At 38.0% G+C, this 24,701-nt stretch overlaps 1 protein-coding gene across 3 annotated transcripts in view; it reads left to right on the top strand.

The window, feature by feature from the left end:
* Positions 1-24,701, top strand: part of PDSS2 (decaprenyl diphosphate synthase subunit 2) — a 306,498-nt gene that overhangs the window by 172,649 nt on the left and 109,148 nt on the right. For all 3 annotated transcript variants that reach the window (XM_075202873.1, XM_075202872.1, XM_075202871.1), the window contains exon 3: positions 5,967-6,101. In XM_075202873.1, coding sequence (XP_075058974.1) covers positions 5,967-6,101 — 135 coding nt within the window. The remainder of the gene's footprint in view (positions 1-5,966; positions 6,102-24,701) is intronic.

Genomic DNA, 24,701 nt, shown 5'->3' with positions numbered 1-24,701 from the left:
AAAATGTGTATTTTTTTCAAAAATAACAAAACAAAAACAAAAACACGCAATGACGGTTTGCAAAACCAAAACACGAGACTGTAATCCAGATCCAGAACCAAAACACGGGGGTCAGTGAGCATCTCTACTTTGGAGTCCTATAAGGCTCTGTTCTTGGTTCTTTACTCTTTTTACTGTACACCTCTTCTCTTAGGGAGCTAATTCACTCATTCGGCCTCCAAAACCACCTCTATTTTTACTGATCCAAAGAGGAACATATGAATAAAATATATTACTGAAAATGGTGAATTGAGTTTCAAACCATAACTCAAAGTATACAAAAATTGTGTCTTCCAAAAGCATAAGTACAGAAAATGGTTAAAGTATGAGTTACTTAAGACTAGGTTAACACAGTTTCCAAAGAGTTTGACATCATCACAATCCAGCAATTATCATATTGTATAATAAGGCATTGATGTCTTGGTAATGTATACAAAAGTAGCATTTCTAAATCTGGAAGTCATAAAGTACACATTGGTTGGGAATTATCATGTAAATAGATGTGGTATGTAAGGAAAATGATAGAATTCTAATCTAGAATGCAAAATAAGGAGAAAACAAAAGCAAAATATTATAGCGATCAATCTTCCAGTGAACCACTCGACTAGTAAGGCATGAAAGATACGGCGTCGCGCTAGTCCAGCTAAGCGTGCCTGGTCATGTAAGTTAAATTACAGATATCTCGAAGTTCACATCAGGGAGAAGGAAGAACAGGGGGGGGGGGTGGGTCAGGCAGACAGTGGGGGGCAAGACATAAGTTCAGTATATCCAATCCCAAAATCTGGAGGCAGTTTGCGGTTACTGATAAGAGTATTGCAGTAAAGAGGTCAATCTGACCCCAGGCTCTGTATAGGAACCAGGTGATATTTTCAAATAATTTCAAGATATCATTTCGTAAATCAGGATGTACGGAGTTGATGTATGTACCCCATTTAGCATAGAATTTTATCACCCCCTTCTCAATATCAGGAAGGGTTGCCCTTCTGTCAAAATATATGGAATCTATAAGTATAATTTTAACTTCGAACAGGGAGGGAGGGGCAGCAACAGTCAGCTCATTATATTACTTAGATAACTTAGTAAGAACTATGGGATTTAAAAAGAGATTAAAATTACGTTGGTATTACTCAATTGCTACACATCCTTGTAGTCCATCTCCTCTTCTCAATTATTCACAGTTTCCGCAATCACCACATACTAATTATGTAATTATGGTTGTACTGGATGATGAAGACTGATGTTTCAGCTATATGCAACTGCCGTATCAGATAGCAAACGCAAAAATATATCTAACATCTAAGTTAAAGCAGCTGGAAACAACCTCAATTTACATCCTTCCTTTCTGTGTTTATCTGCTGTACTCAACATATACTTGAAGCTTATTTTTCCCTTTATTTGTCTTGCCAGAAATAGCATATATGTGTGTCAATTCTGGGAAATTATTTGTCCAGGTATACTGTCATACTGAAAAAACCCAGTTCATTATCAGCTGACTGAAGTTATAGGACTGAAAACAATCCTGCACATGCTTCTGCAACTGTCAAAACAAATTTGCCTCTTGGGTAATTTAAGGAAAGGATTGTTAATAGAGGCATCAGAGTGGAGGGAGCATTAGTATTTTCACTGTATGTGAATATGGCAAATGTAATACTGTGGATGAACATTTCTAAACAAACAATCCCAGAAACATTTACCTATTTGACTTTCAGATCTTGTTTAACTTGTTTTACTTGTGCAGATATTGTAAATTAAAGGAAACTATAAAGCTCTGATTTTGGCTTTCATTTCCAATAATAACAATGAACATATAGAAAATTGTTTCTGAAACATCATTAAGAAATAGAAGTTAGGGGAAATTGTTTAAGTCAAGGCTAGCTCTGGAAAACACAGACCTGATAAAACCGCTGGTTAGAAATGCTAAGTAGAACCCATATATCATCTATTTATAGCTGTTGAGCACTGTAGTTTATCCCATTTTGTAATGCAGATGAATATATTAGGCTGTGATGCATCAGAGATATGCTGTGCCGTTGTCAATGGGGACCTGCTTGGGGCATAAAAATCTAAACAAGTTAGGAAGAGGCATATGTTGGAGTGATGGAAGCAGTGTTTAATGGTAGGGACTGGTAACAATGTATGTCCATCTTTCCCACAATAGCTGACTCTACTAGTGCCTACCATTACACACCCATTCCTTCTATCACTCCAACATATCCCTCTTCCTCCTAACGTTTTTAAATTTTTATGCCCCTAGCAACTCAACATCAACAACAGCATAAAGGGAAGGGAAGGCCCTTTTCTATTCTAACATGACTGTGCCCCAGTACACAAAGCAAGGACTACAAAGACATGGATTAATGAATTTGGTGTGGAAGAACTTGACTGGCCCGCACAGAGCCCTGATCTCAACCCCATCAAACACCTTTGGAATTAACTGGAATGGAGATTGCGAGCTAGGCCTTCTCGTCCAACATCAGTGCCTGACCTCATAAATGCTCTACAGAATGAATGGGCACAAATTCCCACAGATACACCTAACATCTTGTGGAAAGCCTTCCAAGAAGAGTGGAAGCTTTCATCTCGGCAAAAGGGGGACCAACTCCATATTAAAGTATACGTATTTGAATACAATGTCATTACAGTCCCTATTGGTGTAATGGTCATGCCTCTGAATACTTTTGTCCATATAGTGTGTGTGTATGCATATGTGTGTGTATATATATATATATATTTATTTATTTTATATATAAACACACATGCATACATACACAGTGTATGTATGTTTGTCCAAAATTGTGTGACTCACCATCAGGTAGCATAGAAAGTTGATGTTTGGCATGCTGGCAACTTAAATTTTAATAGTCAGGAATAAAATGAAACACCTTAATTGGAGCCCAAGTTCGAGTCTATGGTGCATTCATTGTTTCTCTGAAAGGAGGCTTGTGAATCCTTCCATTCAGTGGTGAAATGTAGGTAGGTTGACATATATATGGGCAGCACAGTGGCCTAGTGGTTAGCACATCTGCCTCACAGCACTGGGGTCATGAGTTCGATTCCCAACCATGGCCTTATCTGTGTGGAGTTTGTATGTTCTCCCTGTGTTTGCGTGGGTTTCCTCCGGGTGCTCCGGTTTCCTCCCACACTCCAAAAAACATACTGGTAGGTTAATTGGCTGCTTTCAAAAAAAAAATTGACCCTAGTCTCTGTCTGTCTCCCTGTCTGTCTATCTCCCTCTTTGTCTGTCTGTGTCTGTGTAAATGTGTGTATATATTAGGGAATTTAGACTGTGAGCCCCAATGGGGCAGGGACTGATGTGAATGAGTTCTCTGTACAGCGCTGCGGAATTAGTGGCGCTATATAAATAAATGATGATGATGATGATGATGATGATGATGATGATATAACAGCTAACTAGGCTGATGATCATGTGACTGACTCACATCATAAACAACCTTTGTGATGTCACTCAGCTTTGGCATAAAGCTCACTGCTTGGTATTGAACAGTCAGTTACCAGCTGAGAGTGAGCTGTGTGTTATACACATTCATACATGTACACGTATTGTTTATTTCTGGGACTATGTATGCTTATATGACATCTCCCAGTCTAAGGTAAGCATATTTTAACCTAAATGTGTATATGAAAATAATGTTTGGTCACACATATGCTATATGTACGAAAATATAGTTAACGCCTTCATTACCTTAATATAGCTAACATTATAAGAGGCAAACACAGAGATTTTTAAAGGGGTGGGATTCCAAATGCAAGATTTTGGAAAGGTTGTGGAAAGTAGGGTATGAAAAGCTGTACATTTATTTACCTCAAGTGGTATGTATGTATAATATAATCAATTATCTGTTTACAATGATATAAAGTAAGAATGATAAGATATATAGTTGACAAAAAAAACCTGTAATAGCTTTAATATAAGCACTGTACAGTCAGAATAGTAAAGATGCAGTGCAGGTAAATAGTTTACTTATAAATTGACAGAGATTGTATATGTATGCACAATTGGTATTTAATCTATTACTGATATTTATTTTATGTGCATTTCTCTCCTTCTTAATATAAATAAAGTACACCTTAGATATTGCTCATATTCAGGAGAGCTAGTTCTTACATACCAGAAGAAGAACCTATCTCTCCCTTGGAAAAACCATACAAAATTCACATTGGTAAACTATAGCGAAATGCAAAGTTATTCCTGCTAAAAAGGAGGCACCTGAAAATGTGAAATTGTCTTGGCCATGAAGGGGTAAACCCCCACTCCCCTATAATGTAGTAATTAATGTATACAAATATTTTCTATTGGTTTCTTTGCCTAGCCACAAATTACATACTCGGAATTCATAAACAATTCCCTGCATCTAATCCATACAAAAAAATATAAAGGAAATCCAAAGGCAAATAGCAGCTCCTTTCTGCTAAACATCCACACCCGAAATGGAATAATCTAGAAGCAAAAAACATAGGAAGAAAGGGCGGTAATGGTATAGTAATTAATGTACAAATATCCTCTACATCATATAAAGGAAAAAACTATTCCAGGGTTGGTTTCAAGTCAGAGTTTAGCACAGGTCTGGCCACCCTATGGCTCTCCAGGTGTTGTGAAACTACAAGCCCCTGCATGCTTTGCCAGTATATAGCCATTTGATAGGTCGCAGGGCACGCTGGAACTTGTAGTTTCACAACTTCTGGAGAGTCACAAGTTGGCCAGGCCTGGTCAAGCATAAAACTTAGATCATGTCAAAGATGGTAAAAAAAAGTTTTTTATAGTTATTTAAGTGCAATTTCAATTTGATGGCAGTGTCAGTCTTCTTGTCATCATATTTTCCATAGCACAGCTCAGGCAGTGTTTACTTTAACAGTAATTTGAGAATAAGTTCAGAAAAATAAAGATTTAGTAAAACGTGGTACAATGATATATAAAGGTGAATTTACTGAATAAAAATATGGAGTTATTAGGCATAGCTGAGATGTCTGGTACACTTATGAGTCTTTGAAGAAAAAAGAAAATGTTCTTCTAGCTTCCCTAGTGCATTATTATTCTAAGTATACCTGCCAACATTCCAGATTGTCACCTCCAGGTTATTTGGCCATTGTTGTTCCCCCTTTCGACCATAGTAAAATAGAACTATCCCACGAAAACATGGGAGTTGGGTATGTTCTTAAAGGATAAAACTAAAAATGGGTAATTCTGTTTTGGGTAGAGTTCAATAAGTTAAACTATAATACTGAATAAATACTTATCCATGTTCCTCTGAATCTGAGGGGTCCTCTGATGCCTGTGAGATTCCAACAATACACTCTTTGTTTCTCATAGAGTGGGCCTTCAAACAACAGTGCTTTTAATGTCCTTCATTCACAGAGGAAACCAGCAGAATCAGCGAGGAGTGTATTTTTGGACTTGGCTGGAACACCAAAGTCCAGGAGATATTCAGTCTATGGGGCATATTCAATTAGCTTTCCGGTTCGAATTACCGTGAAACCTGCGCAGTATTGCCGGTAATATGGTACCGCAATAACGCGTATTTTCGCACGCAACCCTATGGGGTGCGAATGAAAATCCACGTTATTGCGGTACGGTGGATTGACTTCGCGGACCGTTCCGGCACGATCCCGCGAACTGTAAAGCTAATTGAATATGCCCCTATTTGTTTACCTTTTAACTGTTTCCTATTTTCAGTATCTGGTACAGTTATCATTTAAGTATTAACAGGACCTCTGAAAACCAGTGAAATTATTGAAGTATTGTAAATGCAATGTTATGCTATTTTCTGTAAACAAAATAGAAGCAAATGCAATAAGATATTGTATTCTATGTTGAAATATATTTTGTCATTCTTTGTTCTTCATATATTACTTTTTTTTTGTACACAGGTTCACTGTATTCTGTGTTCATGAGTGTCTCTTCTTGGTAGGTCCTTTGTGTATGACAGTCGCAACAATCTTCAGATGCGAGGCTTGGTGGTGTTGCTGGTTTCTAAAGCAGCTGGGCCTAGTAAGTCAGTGGATGACCCTCTCCAGCATGACATGGTTAGCGGCATTTATACAAGGTGAGACATAAGACTTTATGCATCTACAGGATTCATCCTTGTTTCATTCATACCTTAAAATTGTGATCTACACGGTTTGATATTATTCACTTTTCACTTTATTGCAAGTAAGAATTTATTTTCACTGCCAATTTTTCTAAAAACAATTTTTTGCCATCTAACTATGTAGTTGTTTAAAACGTAACATTCCCATCTTAGTTTACTGATGCTGTCCATAAAAGGGACTTATAACAGAGAATTTGCTGCTCACACGTTACACTGTTGTGGGAGAGAAGTCCTTATGGTGTAAACGACTTGTTGCTATAAAATAAAAGACTGCAATATTTTCCACATGTTTATATATGCTTATTTACTAGTAAGCAACCTATTATTATTATTATGTTTTATTTATAAGGTGCCACAAAAGCTTCTGCAGCGGAGCACATGAAATTGACAGTAAAAGACTATTATTTTTTCCCCCTCACATCACTCACGATTCACTCATCCTCTTTTCTCTTGCCCTCTCATCATCCCTTTTCACTTCCTTCCACCACTTTCATTACACTCTCTGCAAGGTTGTTGCTTGGTATCCAAGCAACAACTTTCAAGACAGTCTGTCCACTAGGGGCATTTTTTTTATGCTTTATTTGGGAAAGCAAATGATATGGTAGCTCCAACAGTAAAAAGTAAAAATTGTGCAGAATGACATATCTGTTTGCCATTCCAAACATATGTAAAACAATAATTGAAAACTGAGCTAGATTCTTCCTTCATATGTCCATACTATTTTTAACTAATATCACTAATATTAAATACATAGTAAAAGAATCTCATAGACTGCAAGATAAATCATATACAGTTGTGTTACAGTACTCTTTTCTCACATCATATACATTAGGAAAAGTATACAAATGACAATACTGGTACATGACCTGTAGTCTAGAATGAAAGCAAAACCTTATATCCAGCTACACTTATAACTTCCTTCGGCGTTTGTACAGTTTCTGTCACATTCAGTCATCAGAACTATCACAGCGAAACTGAAAGCCCAAAATGTCTGCTCAGAAGAGTAGAGTGCCTCCTGGGTGGTAAGTAAATTTCTAACTGCTCTGAATGCGCATCTCAGACCCCCTCACTGCCGAGCTTCACAGTAATCACATGGGCTGCTATGTGTCAGTAGTTAGTACACTTGTGTAACCTCTAGATAAGATTACCATGCTACAATATCTGACAGTATTCTTATAGATATATTCTGCCAATTGTGAGCTGCTACTCTGTTCTAAAAGGACTTCAGCTTTTCAGTATCACAGCACATCAGTTTTCTACTTTGTTCTGTAGGCCTGATTGTTCTGTAGGCCTGATTGCTTTCTGTGGTCTAGGTTTTCAAAGATAAGGCTCGCTAAGTGATTAACGGGCAAGCGGAGGGATTAAATCTAAATAGAACCTGTCATTTATTTAGATGAATCAGTTTTAAATAGTGCAATTTTCGCTATGTAACTGTCATGACATTTGCAGTATCCTTGTATTCGTTTAATGTACAAGGATTGAACCCAATAGCTGATAGCTCGGAAGTGATCAGCACTCGCAAATGGGTACAGCCCAAAGTTCAATGCACAGATAAGTCACCAGGAAATAATAACTGGTGTCTAAAGGATAAGCAGTATTCGTGGACAAAGTAAATTCTAAATATTTGTTTCACAGGAGAATCCGTCAATAGTTAAAAGCTGTGGTCATGTACAATGCCAAAGATTAGGTACACAGGTTATCAGTCTGGAGAGAAACAGAGTTTGCTAGACAAAGGCACATGAGCTCAATAATTTAGCAATGTCTGAGACAGACTGATGAGTTGATATAGAGGCTGAGGCACAAAAGGTGCTGGTGATGATGCAGTACCCAAGTCTATTTAGTCTCCTTGATTTGTACGCATAGACATAATAGTATTCACTTCAGCATAACGGCAGATCTCCGTAAGAACAAAACACCCTCGCAGGCACTAAGGGCCTGGTTGAGCCATTAATAGCTCAATAACTCAGCTTGGATGTTAAGACAGGGAAAGTTTGTGACCGATTTCTGTAGGCAAGTCATTTATAGAAACTTTCCCTTTTAGCATATCTATAATAAGTTTGACTTATAGTGCTGCAACCTTCTGTGGATCTTGATAGTAATGCCGAAGTTTGTGGCAGCAAACCCCCAGGGTTTCTTATAATGTATTAGGCCTCCCAGTCTATACAGCCTGTGTAACAGACGTGGCGCCATGTTTCTTTTTACCTCTCTGGATTTCCTTCGCAAACATCTAGCCCCATCCTCTTTCCAGGATTCCTTTTATGAGGTGGCCTTGTTGTTTATGGTTGGAAATAGTGTGGGGTATGCTACTGGAACAGCTTTGGAGTCTGCCACTTCTTCAATGTCACGAATCTGGGTCTTAGTCCTGTTTACAACACTCGGCGGTACCATATCACCGTACATCTCCCTCCTAGTCTAATGCGTCATTCTATCCTGGGACAAGCGTGACTTCTGTCTGCAGTACTGGAGGCTGCCATCTTGGGTGAGGCATTTGCTAAACATCCTGCTGAGTCGGAACACCTGATCTCATCCACCAATTGGCTTCCTCTGCAGACTATAAGAGTCTCCTCTTACACTCAGCAAATGGCCAGTGCAACACTTTCCTGGTTCCAGACTTCCACAGTTGCTGTTTGTTTGCTGTTTCATCCTGTCTGCTGTATACAGATCTCAACCATTAATCCTTCATGTGAATTCAGCTTCACCCTGTTTGCTGTTCTATGAATTTCTACCACTAACCCTCTGAGTGAGTTCAGCTTCATGGTGTATGCTGTTATATGGACTTTTACCATTAACCCTCTGTGTGAATTCAGCTTCATCCTGTGGCTGTTATATGAACTGCAACCCATTAAACCCTTCGTGTGACTTCAGCTTCATTCTGCCTGCTGAAATAAATACTTTGGTTATTTATTCCTTGTGTGGATTCACCTTCATTCTATCAGCTTGTGTACAGATTCCAGTTGTTACCTTCTGTGTGGATCCTCCCTTTCATCAATCTATTCCTGTCTCTCCTACTGGTAGTAGGTTGTTGTTCTGAGTCATCCACCTTCTGGAGCCATTTCTGTGTGTCGGGGTCCCGACTTCCAGTTCCAGGCCTAAACCAGGTTCTGAGCTGTCCAGTGACAGTTCCAGGCTTAGTCTGTTCAGGAGGTTGCCACCTCTGTATATCCTCTGCCTGGGTTCTGAGTCTTCCCAGTCCTAGTTGTGGTACTATATTTGCCTGAGTCTCTGAGTTCTTGGAGGTACTGAGTCTCTAGTCGTGGGTTCAGGTCCCCCATGTTCCTTCGTCCAGGTTCCAGTCCATCAGCTCCAGATTCCAGGCATTTATTTCAGTACGGAGTCCAGACCAGCATTCCTCCTCCTAAATTCCAGTATATGAGATTAGAGCAAGCTCTATGAGCAAAGCATTCATCCGACCTTCCAGTTTCCACTACACACCTGCCACAGCATACCCAGTGGTCCCGAGACGGATGCCAGAAACCCTATTGCCGTGACATTCAAGCTAGGAGAAAAAAAATTTCCTCTGTTTACTATAGGATTCGGAAGATATTCATTCTGAGATGTAAACACATTTGCCCACAGTCTATAGATTCTTGAATCTGAAGCTTCAGGTATCTGCGCTTAGTGTTTTTCAATTTATTTGAAGCAGTAAAAATTATTTGTGCTTTGTATCAAGACTTTCCTGGTATCTTGGGATCTCAATATTGTCTTAGACATCCTAATGTTTAATCAATTTGAGACTTTACAAGAGGCCTCTCTTAAGTTGCTTGCACCAAAGGTGTTGTTTCTGGTAGTATTTAAGTCTGCCCATCGAGTTGGTAAATTATACGGTTGACTGTCTGTTTAGATGTTCAGTAAAGACTCCTTACAGCAAAGTGGTGTTGCATAATAATCCTACTTTTCTACCTAAGTTAATTTCTGACTTCCTATGAGGTCACCATGGTTAGAACCATAGTTTGCTAGGTATCTGGCCCTCTAGGTTCACAGAATCACACAGGTAAAGAGACAAGAAAGAGATAATAATCTCTTTAATCATACAAGTGTACACACACAGTAAATGCAAACAGTGCTCCACATAGGAGAAATAAACTCCCCCCCAGAAAATATACAAGTGTTAGCCAAATCATTAACAGTCAAATCCCCAACATAACCACAGAAACAACCTCACCCCACAGAGTTCTCAACAAGTTCAGAGTTCTGGCACCAAAAGTGTCTCCAATTGCTCTACAAGATGGGCCAGTCATCTGACCCAATGTGCTGTAAACTTCATGATCCTGGCTCTCCGCCAGCTTAGTGGAATGCTGAGTTCCAGCCTCCCTACTCATGTAGACTCATCAGTTCCCCGGGAGCACAAGTATCTCCCAAGTGGGCCAGTGTAATTCAATGGGCCCATTGACTGACAGAAAAAGGTTGGACCGATATTGCCCTGATGTTACCCTGTCTCATCACACTTTCCATAAGTCCCCATAAAGGACATGCTTCATCCCATGATGACCTTGCAAGTTAAATCAGGGATATGATTGCACAGGCTTACAAAGGGAACGTACATGAGGTGCGGGTGATCCTAAGGGCGCATTCTTCAAGGGCAAATGCAGTCTCTTGTCGCAGGGCTTAGGCTTCAGTGGTAGAGCTCTGCAAAGCAGCAGGTTGGTCATCTCTTCACACTTTTACCACACATTATCTTCTGGTTGTGACATCCTCTGCTAATGTTCAGCTCAGTGGGAACATCTTTCAAGCAGTTACTCAATAAAAATTAAACTTCTTGCACTGTAAGGGTTGACTTATTCTTGCACTCGCCCATTCTTCATGTATTGTTTGGGTACTTCCCATTCATGTAGGCCGCCACGGGGTTGAAAAGGAAATAAGAGAATTATTGCCGTTCAATTTCATTTCCTTGAAATACCCCATGTCAACCCAATATCCCCATCTTTGTTTTTATTTTTAGAAATAGCTTTGGAAATTTCAGCAATGGAGAGGAGAAGCTACATTATTACCTTCTAGAGGTGTTTATTTTTTCCCGATAGAGATTTAACTAATTTGTTGCTGCCATGGACTATTTTAAAGAAATCAAATTAATTGTAATAATTCTCTCATTTATGTATGCTGTGCACCCTGGAGAGTGCTTTCAAAATAAGTGTGTGCTGTATGCAAATGTGTTGACAGTCTTATGAGCTTGCATTTTTCACTTCCTTGCCTCATGGGTGCTTGCTGACAGGGGATGTATGATTTAGGGATGTAGACTCAGGAGTGAGCATCATGCGTATGCTGTCTAACACTCAAGTCAAAATACTATTTTACAAAAGCATTTGCATAGACAACATACGTTTACTATGTTCTTACCTGAGCGAAGGGAGCATTGAAAAAGAAATGTACTTGCATTGTACAAAAGGCCACATATGAAAATCGATATATCTAAATAAGTAACATGTTTTCCCATAAGAAATGGACAGAATAAAATAAAATTATTGAGTTAATTATTAACAAAGCATATTAGATATATTGAGTGATTGATGGCAGGTACAGTTTAAATTGAGACTGACTGTTACAGTGTAGGCTGGGTTGTGAAGCTGGGCATCTTATGAGGAGCAATTGTAATACAATACCAAAAGTTGCCTATCCCTGTTGCTATGTTCTAGGTCTTGCTTGCTTTATCTTACGCTGATGAGCTTTAAGGAAAAAATTCAGGAGTAGCATTTAAAAAGAATTACTTACAAAAGACAAACCTATTGTTTGTCTTACAAGCAATGACCTTCACATTATACTGTATATGGCTTTATAATGTACATATATTTCTAAAAATGTTAAGAGTTTTTCTGATTTTTACCTTTTGAACACTTGTAGCTTTCCAGTGATTAAAATCTGTTGTTAAATGGTTTACTCCACAGGTTATTAATGAATAGGAAATCTTTCCACATTTCTGTTTCAAACAATTAATGTGTGAAATATAAATGGATAGACAGCAGTGTCAGGAATTGTTCTGTTAAAGTATCATCTGCTTCTATTTTTGCACACAACTGTAAAACATTTTTTTTTTTAAATACATTTTATTAGTAACATCTTATCTTGAACAGCATTACAAAATATAAAACTCTTGAAAGGTACAATAGTAAGAGGACAAATGCACATACAAATTTAACAGTGTGTATAGCACTCTTTAAAATAAAACATTTTTCAAGTGTGTAATATTCATTTGGCATTGCACTTTTGTGGTAGAACCAGTGTAATATTGGGCAGCCACTTAATTAAATACAGTGACTTCTGTATTCCATGGTAAGCACATTGACATTGTACCTGTCAGATACAAATGCTATACAAATTTCATATATAAAGACCATTTACATACATGTTCTAATATAAATTTTTGCTTTTTCTGATTTATCACATGAACACATTTTTAAATGAATTCCTCATGGCAAGACAATGGAATTATTCATAATGTTTTTGAAAACAATTTCAAGACACATGACTTTTTCAAATGTTTACAAATACATTATTGGTTACAAAATTTACTCTACAAAGGACTCTGCGGTTGGACTACCTATTCCTTGGATTTTTAAAAAATTAGCCTCTCAGTCGCACAAAGGAGGCATTTTTTCCTGGCAAAATATATTCTATCTCCTAATCAACCAAATAGATTTCAGATATAGAGTACCTGGGCAGCTGAGTTAACTTTGTCCCTGCCTAATGAAGACTGGGAGACTATCTTTTCTAATTGCCACTGCATATCTAAGTCGAAACATCAATTACAATGATACATAGTTTTTATCTGACCCCCTCTAAATTACATAATATTTGGCCAGACAAATCCAAACTCTGCTGGAGGAATGCGGATGTAAAGATATTTTACTCCATATAGTTTGGGACTGCCAAATTGCTCAACAGTGGACATATCCTAACCACCCTCAAATATCCAAACTTAAGGCTAAAGTGCAAAAAAAAAATTGAAATGAAGACCCTTAACAGCAAATATCCAACCTCTGATTCTTCCCCATTAGTTAAATTGCACAACTGGCCAGTGTTTAGCACAGAAGTGTTAGATCATTATCAAACAAATCATCATCAAACAAATATTGTGTATATTTTATTTGTGGCTCTGTAAGTCAAGTCTTATTTTATTATTCCTACAAGTTTTAACACTTAATCAATTGGAGGCTCTTTTATCTCAGTGCTCTACTTCCCTTGTGTACTATTGTGATTTCAGTATGGCAATGAAGGGGTGCTCCCCATAGCAGCAGCGGCTTTCATGTTCACCTGGACCACAGGGCAACACTTCCCCTCCTCCTATAACATATATATCGACATTGTGTTAAAAATTGTGAACTACTTGTTCATTGCAACTCTGCAGGGTGCTTATCTACCCAGGAGTCAAATGTCCTCTGTGACATAAAAGACTGAGTATATTTTGGGAATTTTAAATGTCTTAAGAAATTGCCTGATGCAAAAGAGTTGTCATCTATGGCACTGATACTTGTAAGGGGGGAGGCTATATGTGGTTTAATTATGTTCTAACGAATACTATATTTTTGGTTCTGCTAAGATGTTGCATGTACTTTTGACACATTTAAAATCAAGGTTTTTGATGCAAAGATAATTTAGATGCGTTTTTTAAATACATGATGGTTTATACCTTTTTCCAAATTGCTTTTAAAAAATGACCTTAGATTTATTTTTTTCCTCTAGAGAAGCTAACTGCCAGCTGTTAATTTGATACTCAAGTCGGTAACATAAACTTAGGCATTTTAGGAGGAAATGGAAAAGTCTTTGGGATTAAGTAGCAGAGACAAATTTTCCTTTTGTGGATTGGATAGAACCTCATGTTACATGTAATATTTGTGCAGTCCATCCGAGAAGCATCCAGTAAAATCTGGGCTTTACGTACAAGAACTATGCTGTACTTGGCCATGCACAGTATTTTGGTCCCATGGTAACTGAATGGATACCCATTAATCAAGCACAGAATAGCAAAGAGAGGCCATAGACAATACAAGTAAAAATTTAATACAAGAAATCTCCAAATTATCTGTTTTGTAGCAGTTTTCCTGTTTTATCTTTGAAATCATTCTTACTGTAGTTTAGGGACAATGTGGAGAAAGAAATGTGCCAGCACTTGGCCTATCATTTATTTTCTGGCTTCCTGGCTGGAAGGCTATAAACAGCATTCACTGGAAGAAAGCAAAAAATAAATTAACCTAAATAGCCTAACCTAGTGCAATTAAAAATATTCTGGCTAAAAAGTAAGAGTATATGCCATCTGATGGCTTCTACCCTCACATTTATGCACTGCACAAATCCATACTAGCTTTAGGGCTGGTTATAAAATGTGTAAGGTGGGCTATGCTGTATGGTTTTAAATTATTGACTGTTTTTATTATAGTGAACCCCACCTACAAATTATATGGTTAATACTAGCCACCCTGGCATGATTATTCCATGTATAAAAATAACCAGCTGCCGGTCTAGTCAGGGCAGTTGGTGCCTCTGTTACAGTTATGAGGCTTGCTCTTAAAAGTGTTGGGGCGTTTGGTTATTGAATGAATGGGATCCCCAGAATGGCAAAATGTTACCTATATTGGCCAAAGAGTTCTAAGACTTCCAATTGTCCTCATTGGAAAAAATATTTAGTAAAATCCATTCTGTTCTTTCAATTTTGTTCATTTTAGAATAATAAAAAACATGCAAAACCTCTTCCCTCCTCAAAACAGAAAAACAAATTTTCAACAGAGGCACATGTATTATTATTGTGGGAACTGTATGCTAAATATGCTGGGACTTGTCATTCCACAGCAGCTGAACAGCAACAGGTTGCCCAATTCTGATGTAGTCAGTACTGCTTAGAAAATTAAGTATAACTACAAGTATTTACTTATTCCTTTTCAGTCTGTTGTTTCTATGCCACAGCTATAAGCTAGAAGAAACATTAGGGAGGTCTTATTCTGTCTTACAGCAGCCATGAAATGAGCTCTTACTCCAGGGAACCAGACAGTGTATATGTCGGTGGGTAGATAAATGGCCATAGCCAGCTATCACATGTAAAGATATATGCAATGGATATTAGACCATTTTACCATAAAGACCATATACAAGCATAGCCAAAAGTTTTGAGAATGACACAAATATTGGTTTTCACAAAGTCTGTTGCCTCAGTTTTTATGACGGCAATTTGCATATACTCCAGAATGTCATGAAGAGTGATTAGATGAATTGAAATTAATTTCAAAGTCCATCTTTGCCATGACAATGAATTTTATCCCAAAAACAACATTTCAACTGCATTTCAGCCCTGCTACAAAAGGACAAGCTGACATCAGGTCAGTGATTCTCTCTTTAACATATGTGAGAGTGTTGGAGATCACTCTGTCATGCTGATTGAGTTAGAATAACAGACTGGAAGCTTTAAAAGGAGAGTGGTGCTTGAAATCATTGTTCCTCCTTTGTTAACCATGGTTACCTGCAAGGAAACATGTGCAGACGTTATTGCTTTGCACAAAAAGGGCTTCACAGGCAAGGATATTACTGCTCGTAAGATTGCACCTAAATCTACCATTTATCGGATCATCAAGAACTTCAAGGAGAGAGGTTCAATAGTTGTGAAAAATGCTTCAGGGCGCCCAAGAATGTCCAGCAGGCACCAGGACCGTCTCTTAAAGTTGATTCAGCTGGGGAATCGGGTCACCACCAGTGCAGAGCTTGCTCAGGAATGGCAGCAGGCAGGTGTGAGTGCATCTGCACACACAGTGAGGCAAAAAGACTTTTGGAGGATGGCCTGGTGTCAAGAAGACCAGCAAAGAAGCCACTTTTCTCCAGGAAAAACATCAGGGAAAAACTAATATTCTGCAAAAGGTACAGGGATTTGACTGCTGGGTACTGGGTTAAAGTCATTTTCTCTGATGAATCCCCATTCAGATCTGGAAGAAGGAAAGGACAGTGCTACCATCAGTCCTGTGTGATGCCAACAGTAAAGCATCCTGAGACCATTTATATGTGGGGTTGCTTCTCAGCCAAGGGAGTGGGGTCACTCACAATTTTGCCTAAGAACTCAGCCATGAATAAAGAATGGTACCAAAACATCCTCCAAGAGCAACTTCTCCCAGCCATCCAAGAACAGTTTGGTGATGAACAATGCCATTTCCAGCATGATGCTGCACCTTGCCACAAGGCAAAAGTGATAACTAGATAACTAAGTGGCTCAGGGATCAAAACATTGAAATTTTGGGTCCATGGCCAGTAAACTCCACAAACCTTAATCCCATTTGAGAATTTGTGGTTAATCTTTAAGAAGCAGGTGGACTGTGAAGATCCCGGGTTTATGTGGCCCAATGCTACCCACTTTACGCTGGCTGGCCACCCACGGGTGCCTTCCTATGCCAGGGAAGTCTACCCAGTACCTTCTAGGATTTGTATGGTCACTCACGCAAATGCAGTTATAGAAATACAGCAGTATATTTATTGTCATACAAACAACACTAGAATATTATGTACACACAGTAAATAAATGCCAGGCAGATTTACCACATTATCTGTCCCTTAACCCAATAGTTTAAGGAGCAATAGTCACCTGTCTGTCCAGACTTCACGACCCATGGATCTCTCTCAGCTGCATATATAGACTCTAGTTAGAAAACGACAATTCAAAACTAGTAGATCTTGTACCTTCATGAATGAAATCCCAGAATGAACACCCTTCCCCCCCTGGAGTCCTTCCTTATAGCTCAGGTCTAATTTCCACAGTCTTTCCCCTCCCTGGGCAAACCCCTGGGTCTACTCTTCTTAACCATTGGCCAGTGCAGGACTAGGGGGTTTGGACAGGGCAGTGAAGATGAGCTGTCCTTTCACAGAAGCCCCCTGCTGGGATGCAGACAGAACGTCTGAACTAGTCCTAAGGAGAACAATTGACGCTAATTGGCTTTCCCTACTTCCAAGGATAAGGTAACAGTGAGTCCCTCCTAAAATTAACCCCTTACACTACTTTGTGATGTCACTGGGTCCCCAGCTGTTCCATGCTTCCTGTAGAGGAAGGGGGGAAGGAGAATGAATGTATTGTGGACACCACCTGATCCTTACCCATAACCCTCCTGGCTTCAGCTTAAGCACAATGAATAACATTACTGCAAGACATCAATATATAATACACAATATACATATGTACACTGAACTACATTGTCCCCTTAGCCACATGTTATTGGACAATGCAGTTGTAGTCTGGTGAGCTGGGGAACAAAAGCTTGGGCTTTAAAAAGTACTATAATCCACATTATGTGAGAGATGTAACACCGAATGCTCACAGGGTTATCACACTCATTTCGTCACATGGACAAACAAAACCCCACAAATTCTGACAAACTCCAAGCATTGATTAGGCAAGAAAGGGCGGCCGTCAGTCAGTATGTGGCCCAGAAGTTGGATGACAGCATGCCAGGGTGAATTGCAGAGGTCTTCAAAAAGAAAGATCAGCACTGCAAATATTGACTCTTTGCATAAACTTAATGTAATTATCAATAAAAGCTTTTGACAATTATGAAATCCTTGTAGTTTTACTTCAGTATACCATAGCAACATCTGACAAAAAGGTCTAGCAACACTGAAGCAGCAAACTTTGTGAAAACCAATATTTGTGTCATTCTTAAAACTTTTGGCCATGACTATAGACCATTTGGCCATAAAGTGATCACATATCTTCCACTTGACATATTCATTTTAACAGGGTAAAATGAGAGGAGATTTGGAGAGGTGCGTGGGGTGGAAGTCTCGGACCGCAGGCATATGCAAAACTATTTCAATGATGGACTGCAAAAGCAATCAAACTCAAAGTCATTATGGCTCAAGGCACCCAATTAGTAAAACCGGGGTAATCAAAACAGACGAGGCAAATAAAGTGCATTAACAATGAGGTCCACATTGCTGTAAAGGATTTCTTGGTGTCGCAAATAATGTTGTCCTACATTCTGTTAAGTATGTTAACCACATCCTACTAATTAACATAAGGAGCACTTCTCGAGCGGGTCCTTCCACATAGATGCAGACAATCAGCTGGCCATAATGGCTTCTTTGTCTTTGCAGAAGTATCTATTTGAACAATTATACATAGATAGAGTTAAAGTGAAAGAGACACAGAGCTTCTAATCATGAGCCCAAGCAGGAGGGAGGAGCTGACATATATATGCATGCAAAATGGTTAATCTGGAGATACTGATAGAAACATTGGTTAGATAGCTGAAAATGCAAGCTCACTTCTAAGAAGTCAGTTGAGGTGCACAAAAGCGCTATATCAGAATGAAACCAAACATTTATATTAGTCTAGGACTGGAAGTTTGTAGGATGCATATCCGGAGAAGAGCCCAGATCGTTCCATAATGGGGTATACCACAGTGAAGATAAAAGTAGGGAGTGTTGCTTCTATATCCACCCATCTAACTTATGCATCCAGATGGATTTAGCAAGGGTTAAACATAGTAATACTTCTAAATGTCAGAGACTGTCCAATGTACATCTAGATACTGTTTGCATTCTGACCCTAGGCCCATTCTTTGCCCAGAAACTGATTCTTATCAAAAAAATAATCAGCCCCGCCAGCACAAAACAGCCTGAAGGAATTCTGGAACACCTGGGAGTGGCAGGTATTGGGAAGAAAACAGTTATCAACTAGCAGCATCTGAGAGTGCAGGTGCCATATAGCATAAAATAGTAGCAGTAACATCTTGTAACAATTAGATATAAAATAGTTGTAGAGGGAGGTGGCAGGCAACTGGCCAACAGATGTAAATGGAGAGATGAAAGGGCTAGAGGGTGTTCCACAACCTATATTTTTTTTATTCTCACCTCAGAACAGAGCATAAAGTAACAGCAATTTGTTAATGGCCCAGAGTTATTGATCTGCAACTGGCAAACTGTTTCTTGAGCCCCATTAGGGGACTAAAGGGGTCCCCTCAGAGGACTTAAGTTAAGGGCCCACCCTTGAGTCTCACTCAAGGGAGGGAAATGAGGACAGAAAAATTTGACCAGAGATGGGGGTTCTTATCTCTGCATGAGTGTTTTGACTGGAAGAAAAAGAATCTTGAAAAAACCCAGGAACGCAGAGATGATTCAGCAGCTCGTTTCCTTGTTCTGAGGATCTGTCTGTAAAGTTCATCCTGTACCTGACTACTTGAAGCAAGAAATGGAATCCCCATTTATAATTTATATTGTGGTTCCTAATGCTTCTTGAAAGTTTTGGTGCCAGATTGGCAAGAAATTGCTTGGACGATGTATACGCTTTTACTTTATGGCGACAGTATGAAGATATTATAGTTAAGGGATGAACATAGGGGAAGAATTTTATGAGTATTAATTACAGGAGAATAGAATAGTGAGGGCATAATATCATTAAGGGGTTTGAAACATGGTTGTAATTTTATTGATAATACCACAGAAGGTAAGTAATAAAAACTACTTTTATATAACATATTTAAAAATATAAACTTTACAGATCACACTGCCCAGGGCAGTGAGATGAGAAATGTAGATTCTGGATATAAAAGATGGACATTGATGCTTGTAGTCCTGACATGGTTTTCACTGTCTTTAGATTTAACAGTGATCATATTATTGACCACCTTAGTCAGTGCAGTCTCTGTGGAAAATGTGGTGTGAAAGCCTGACTGAAGAGGATCCATTAGTTATGTGAAGAAACTGTTGCAGAGGGTAATGGGAAGGTTGCCACCAGAAGGAACACTAGTGGCAAAGGAAAGCCCCTGGGATAGGGTACTTGGCACAAGATTTTCCCCGAATGGCCTCTTTATTTGCAACCTTGTACTCACAACAGGATCCAATAGGAGGTAGGCTGCAAAGCGATTACAACTGACTTGAATGGCTACTACCATCTCTGGTATAAATTTTTATAGGATTTTAACAATTCAAGGCTAGACATAGAGTTGCTTGATATGTGGGTGGTGGCTAAGTGGTTAGCACTTCTGCCTCACAGCGCTGGGGTCATAAGTTAAATTCCCGACCATGGCCTTATCTGTGAGGAGTTTGTATGTTCTCCCTGCGTGGGTTTCCTCCGGGTGCTCCGGTTTCCTCTCACACACCAAAAACATACTGGTAGGTTAATTGGCTGCTAACAAATTGTCCTTAGTCTCTCTCTCTCTGTCTGTCTGTCTGTCTGTCTGTCTGTCTGCCTGCCTGTGTGTGTGTATGTGTTAGGGAATTTAGATTGTAAGCCCCAATGGGGCAGAGACTGATGTGAGTGAGTTCTCTGTGCAGCGCTGTGGAATCAGTGGCACTATATAAATAGATGATGATGATATAAACCTGATGTTAGTGGCGCTCACAATGAACACATCTGCCACATTTAAGTGCCTGTCCACACCCCTCATGTGTTTTCACTTTTGTAGTGATAGTGTCCCTTTAAATAATCCTCCATTGTTAATAATACCTATCTTGTCATTGTAATATACATAGAAGTTAATGTCTTGTTGATATGTTTAGTTTTTCAATTCCTACCAATAATTATAAAAATTAAAACAGAGACAACAAACATGCTTACTTTGCAAAGGCTGTTCTCTGCTCTGTAGGGAAGAAATGTAAAATTAATATTTAGTTTAGATCTCACAAAGAGAGCAATTAAGGGCAAATTATACATGTACAAATGTGATCATTGCTCAGAAATTCCTCTCTAATTACTGTCACATAGAATGCTCTCTAAAGCAAAATAGTAGACCTGTTGGGGGCCAAGATAATTTACATATTCTTATTACATTTTGGTTCAGTTGCAGTGTCAGAGCAAAAAATAAGAATTTTCAATTTACTTTGTGCAGAACTGGTCTATTATAATTTAAGTAAAAGCCTCTGTAGTGAAAATATATTTGTTTTTATTTTTTGAGTGGACGAGTAATAATAATACTGCTCTGGTTGAATGATTTGTAATGAATACAGCTGGATTTATAGTTATATTTTGCTTACAGAAGTAGTAGCAAGTCAAATTTAAAATGTAATACTATGAAGTAACCATTGATGTAGAGAGAGGTACTGTGCGAGTAGAGCATGTTTTCTTCTCTGTACAGGCAGAGAGTAGTGGTGCCATGTGAGAACATATATGACAACTGTAACATAAAACTACCTCAACAGGGGCTTTTCAGGATTTCCCTTGCTTCAAACTAGTAAACTGCAAAGGTCCTCCCCTGGACCATATGCCACTTATTTGTTATATGTTAATTTTCAGGGGCTGAGGGCAGTAAGACATAAAGAATTTTTTGAATGGTATATATATATATCTCTATCTATCTATCACGTGCTTCAATTCAATTTCCACTTATGGCATCTTCGAAATTCCCAAGGGTGAAATGAGTGACAGAATGACAAATTCAAACTGCACAGACTGTGACAATTCAAAATAAATAAATTAAAATCAAATTGCTCCAAGAAAGGATTCCAGGTAGTTAATTAACAGAAAGATGTTAAAAATAACTATTTGCCAGGTAAAGGTAATCCTAAATACAGAACATTGAGAAGTAACTAGGATTCTGAATGACACTAGACCCCTTTGGTGAGATCCAACTAAATGGTGTTGTGTACTTCCCATGCATCAGGTTTTCAGTGACTAGCCTGACAAATAAAGCTGTGTGATAAGTGTTGCTACTTTCCCACATAACCTACCCACTTTCTAACATGCACTAAGAGGTACAGGATTTATATGCACACAGACCTACGTAAGTAATTCCCTAAATAGAACAATCTATGATAAAGCTTTGGTACATACACGCAGTGCTCTAAACAGTGTCCAATAAACAAATTTTATTTTTTCTCTTAGTGTTTTTAATTATATGTATACAAGTTATAGTAAACACTTTTTCACATGGCCACCCTGGCTGCAAGACGTTACATATTGCTCCCAAACACTAATTCTCCCTGCCAAAGAAAATAAAAAAAAATGATTACATAATGTATTGATTCTGTCACATAAATTGCAGTCTTAATCACTTAGTACATGAATTTCACATACCTGAATCTTGGGACCTGGGTGAGATTTGTTTTGTACTTACCTTGTTATGGAACCATTAAGTGTTAAAACAGCAGTATATTCACTTCTAATGTTACATATACACTCATTAGAGATAATATGTTTCAGGGAAACACTTGGCTGACTGGGCATCCATACACAGATTTGCTGGTGTGTGGAGGAAACTGACACCACTTTGTAACTGAAATGTGTTACTGCTTTGCAATTTGTTTCAAAATATTCATTGCAAATCACATTTAACTTTGATGGCTATGCTTAGCGGTGAAGTTGAGCAAGCAGAAATGAGCATGAAACTTTTCTGTAGTGTACATTTTTGCATAAAGCTTTGCGTACAAAAACCAGAAAAATATAATGACATGGGAAATCCTACCCCACAATATTTACCCTATTTATTATTGTATCGTCCTCATACCTGCAGTTTTAAATTTTGGGTGTGGTGCTCTCCCGAATACATATAGCAAATTACAGGAAAAAAGAAGGGTCAAGAGTTATCAGATATATTTACACCTTGATTCCAACATAATACTAATTCAATATTTAAACTCTATATTTAATTATTATTTGTTAAATGATCTATATTCTATGGGGGCAATTCTTTTGAACAATGTGGACTGTGCACTATTACCGTTAATGCGGTAATAGATGCAAATTATTACCGTTAGTACGGTAATAGATGTGCATTATTACCGTTAGTACGCTAATAGATGTGCATTTTTTACCGTTAGTACGGTAATAGATGTGCATTATTACCGTTAGTACGGTAATTTCAACTCTGATTTTTGCTCGAAGCTCTGTGAGACATGAGCAAAAATCCACGTTAAAATTACCGTACTAATGGTAATTGAGCACGGCCGACGTTGTTCTAAGGGAATTGAATTCCCCCAAATATCTCACAAATGCCCCAAATTTTTCTTGTGCGGAATATCAAACATTAGATGGATTGAAATATAGTGTTGTATAAGAAAGAAACAAGTAACAAAGATATGATTAAAATATAAACTTAAAAGAAATTTGGGGTTCCCTTCTTTTATCCTCAAACTATTTAAAAAAAATTCTTCTATTTTATGTGAGTCCTGTTGTTTATTCATATATTTCTGGAACCAAACTTATTACTGTGTCATTGACTCCATGTGATTCAGGGATACTCCCTGAATGAATTCAGCGTTTGTTACAGGCAGGTGTAATCGATTCCAAAGTGTGAGGTGTATCATGCCAGTTTCCAATGATTACAGTAGCTCACTGCTCATTACAGTATTTCCCAATCTTACTTAATTTTAAATGCTTTTAATCAATGTGAGCATCCATTACATACAGTTTTTTTTATTGGCGTGTGGTGTCATGAATCATCAATCATTCAATAACCAATACAAGTCCCACTTTATTCAATCCTTCTTATATCATAGAAATAAATTAATATGACATCTTATTCAAATGTGTTTCCTGATTCTGCTCAGTGGTCATTCACTATGTCTAAGTCTATTTCTTTAATCCTGTATTATCCGGTGTCACACCAACTTCTAACTATTCCACTTTCCACTCTCCTATTTATTTCTGTGTCTCATATTGTAACACTTTATTGTGAGTCTGCTCCTTAATACATAATGTGTTGTTCAATGTTTCTATTGCTAAATGTCTTTAGTTCCGCAATATAAAGTAAATCATTCTAACTTGTAATGGTTATTTGAGCACAGTCCTGATTACAATGGTTCCCAGGGACATTCAATGTAACCATTGGAAACTAGCATGATAGACCTCACACTGTGGAACCTAACGATCACGGTCTGCCTATAATGTATAAACCCTGAATTTATTCAGGGAATATACCTGAATCATATAGCATACTAGGTCATCTTTCTGGTACAAGAAGGACACATTTTGAAGCAATATATTTGGTTCCAGAAATATATGAGTACATATCAAATGCAAAAGAATTTTCTTAAACATCCTGAGAGTTAAAGGGGTGAACTCTCGCTTTATTTTAGATTTATTTTTAATCATGGTAGTGTTTATGTAGCTTTTTTAAATTATTTTTTTTTCCAAATCTGCCTGTGACTAATATAGTATGTGTATTTAACCTGTTTCTGACTGACAGTGGTGTGCACCTTAATTTTGATTTCTTCTCAATACTGTTAATAGCTTCCCTTTTAATCTTCATATATTTGTCTCATTTGAAACCAGTATTTAAACTCTTTATTCATTTATTGGCATAACTTTGTAATACATTGAGCACTAATAGTACATTATGTACACTCAGTGAAATAATTATGTTTGTAACAGCCTCTTTATTGGAAATTGTGACTTCTGCAGAACTTTCTTTTTCAGTTGTCTCCTGCCTCTGTAAAACTTTAATTGCAGACATGTTTTAAATCATTAGTGCTTATTATTACGCTACACTGTGCTGCAGAATATGAAATCAACTGTTTTATGACCAGGGGTTTGACAAAAATTACAACTCAAGTGATCTACTTTTAAAGGTTTTGCCTGGAATAACTACTATTTTTTTTTTTACTTTACCCAACCAAGTTTATATTGTTTATTTCAAGATGAACTTTATTTTGGTATATGTT

The sequence above is a fragment of the Mixophyes fleayi genome, chromosome 3, assembly GCF_038048845.1.
Source record: "Mixophyes fleayi isolate aMixFle1 chromosome 3, aMixFle1.hap1, whole genome shotgun sequence".
Classification (NCBI taxonomy): Eukaryota; Metazoa; Chordata; class Amphibia; order Anura; family Limnodynastidae; genus Mixophyes; species Mixophyes fleayi.
Note: the sequence above shows the minus strand (reverse complement) of the source record. Positions and strands in the feature narration are given on the sequence as shown.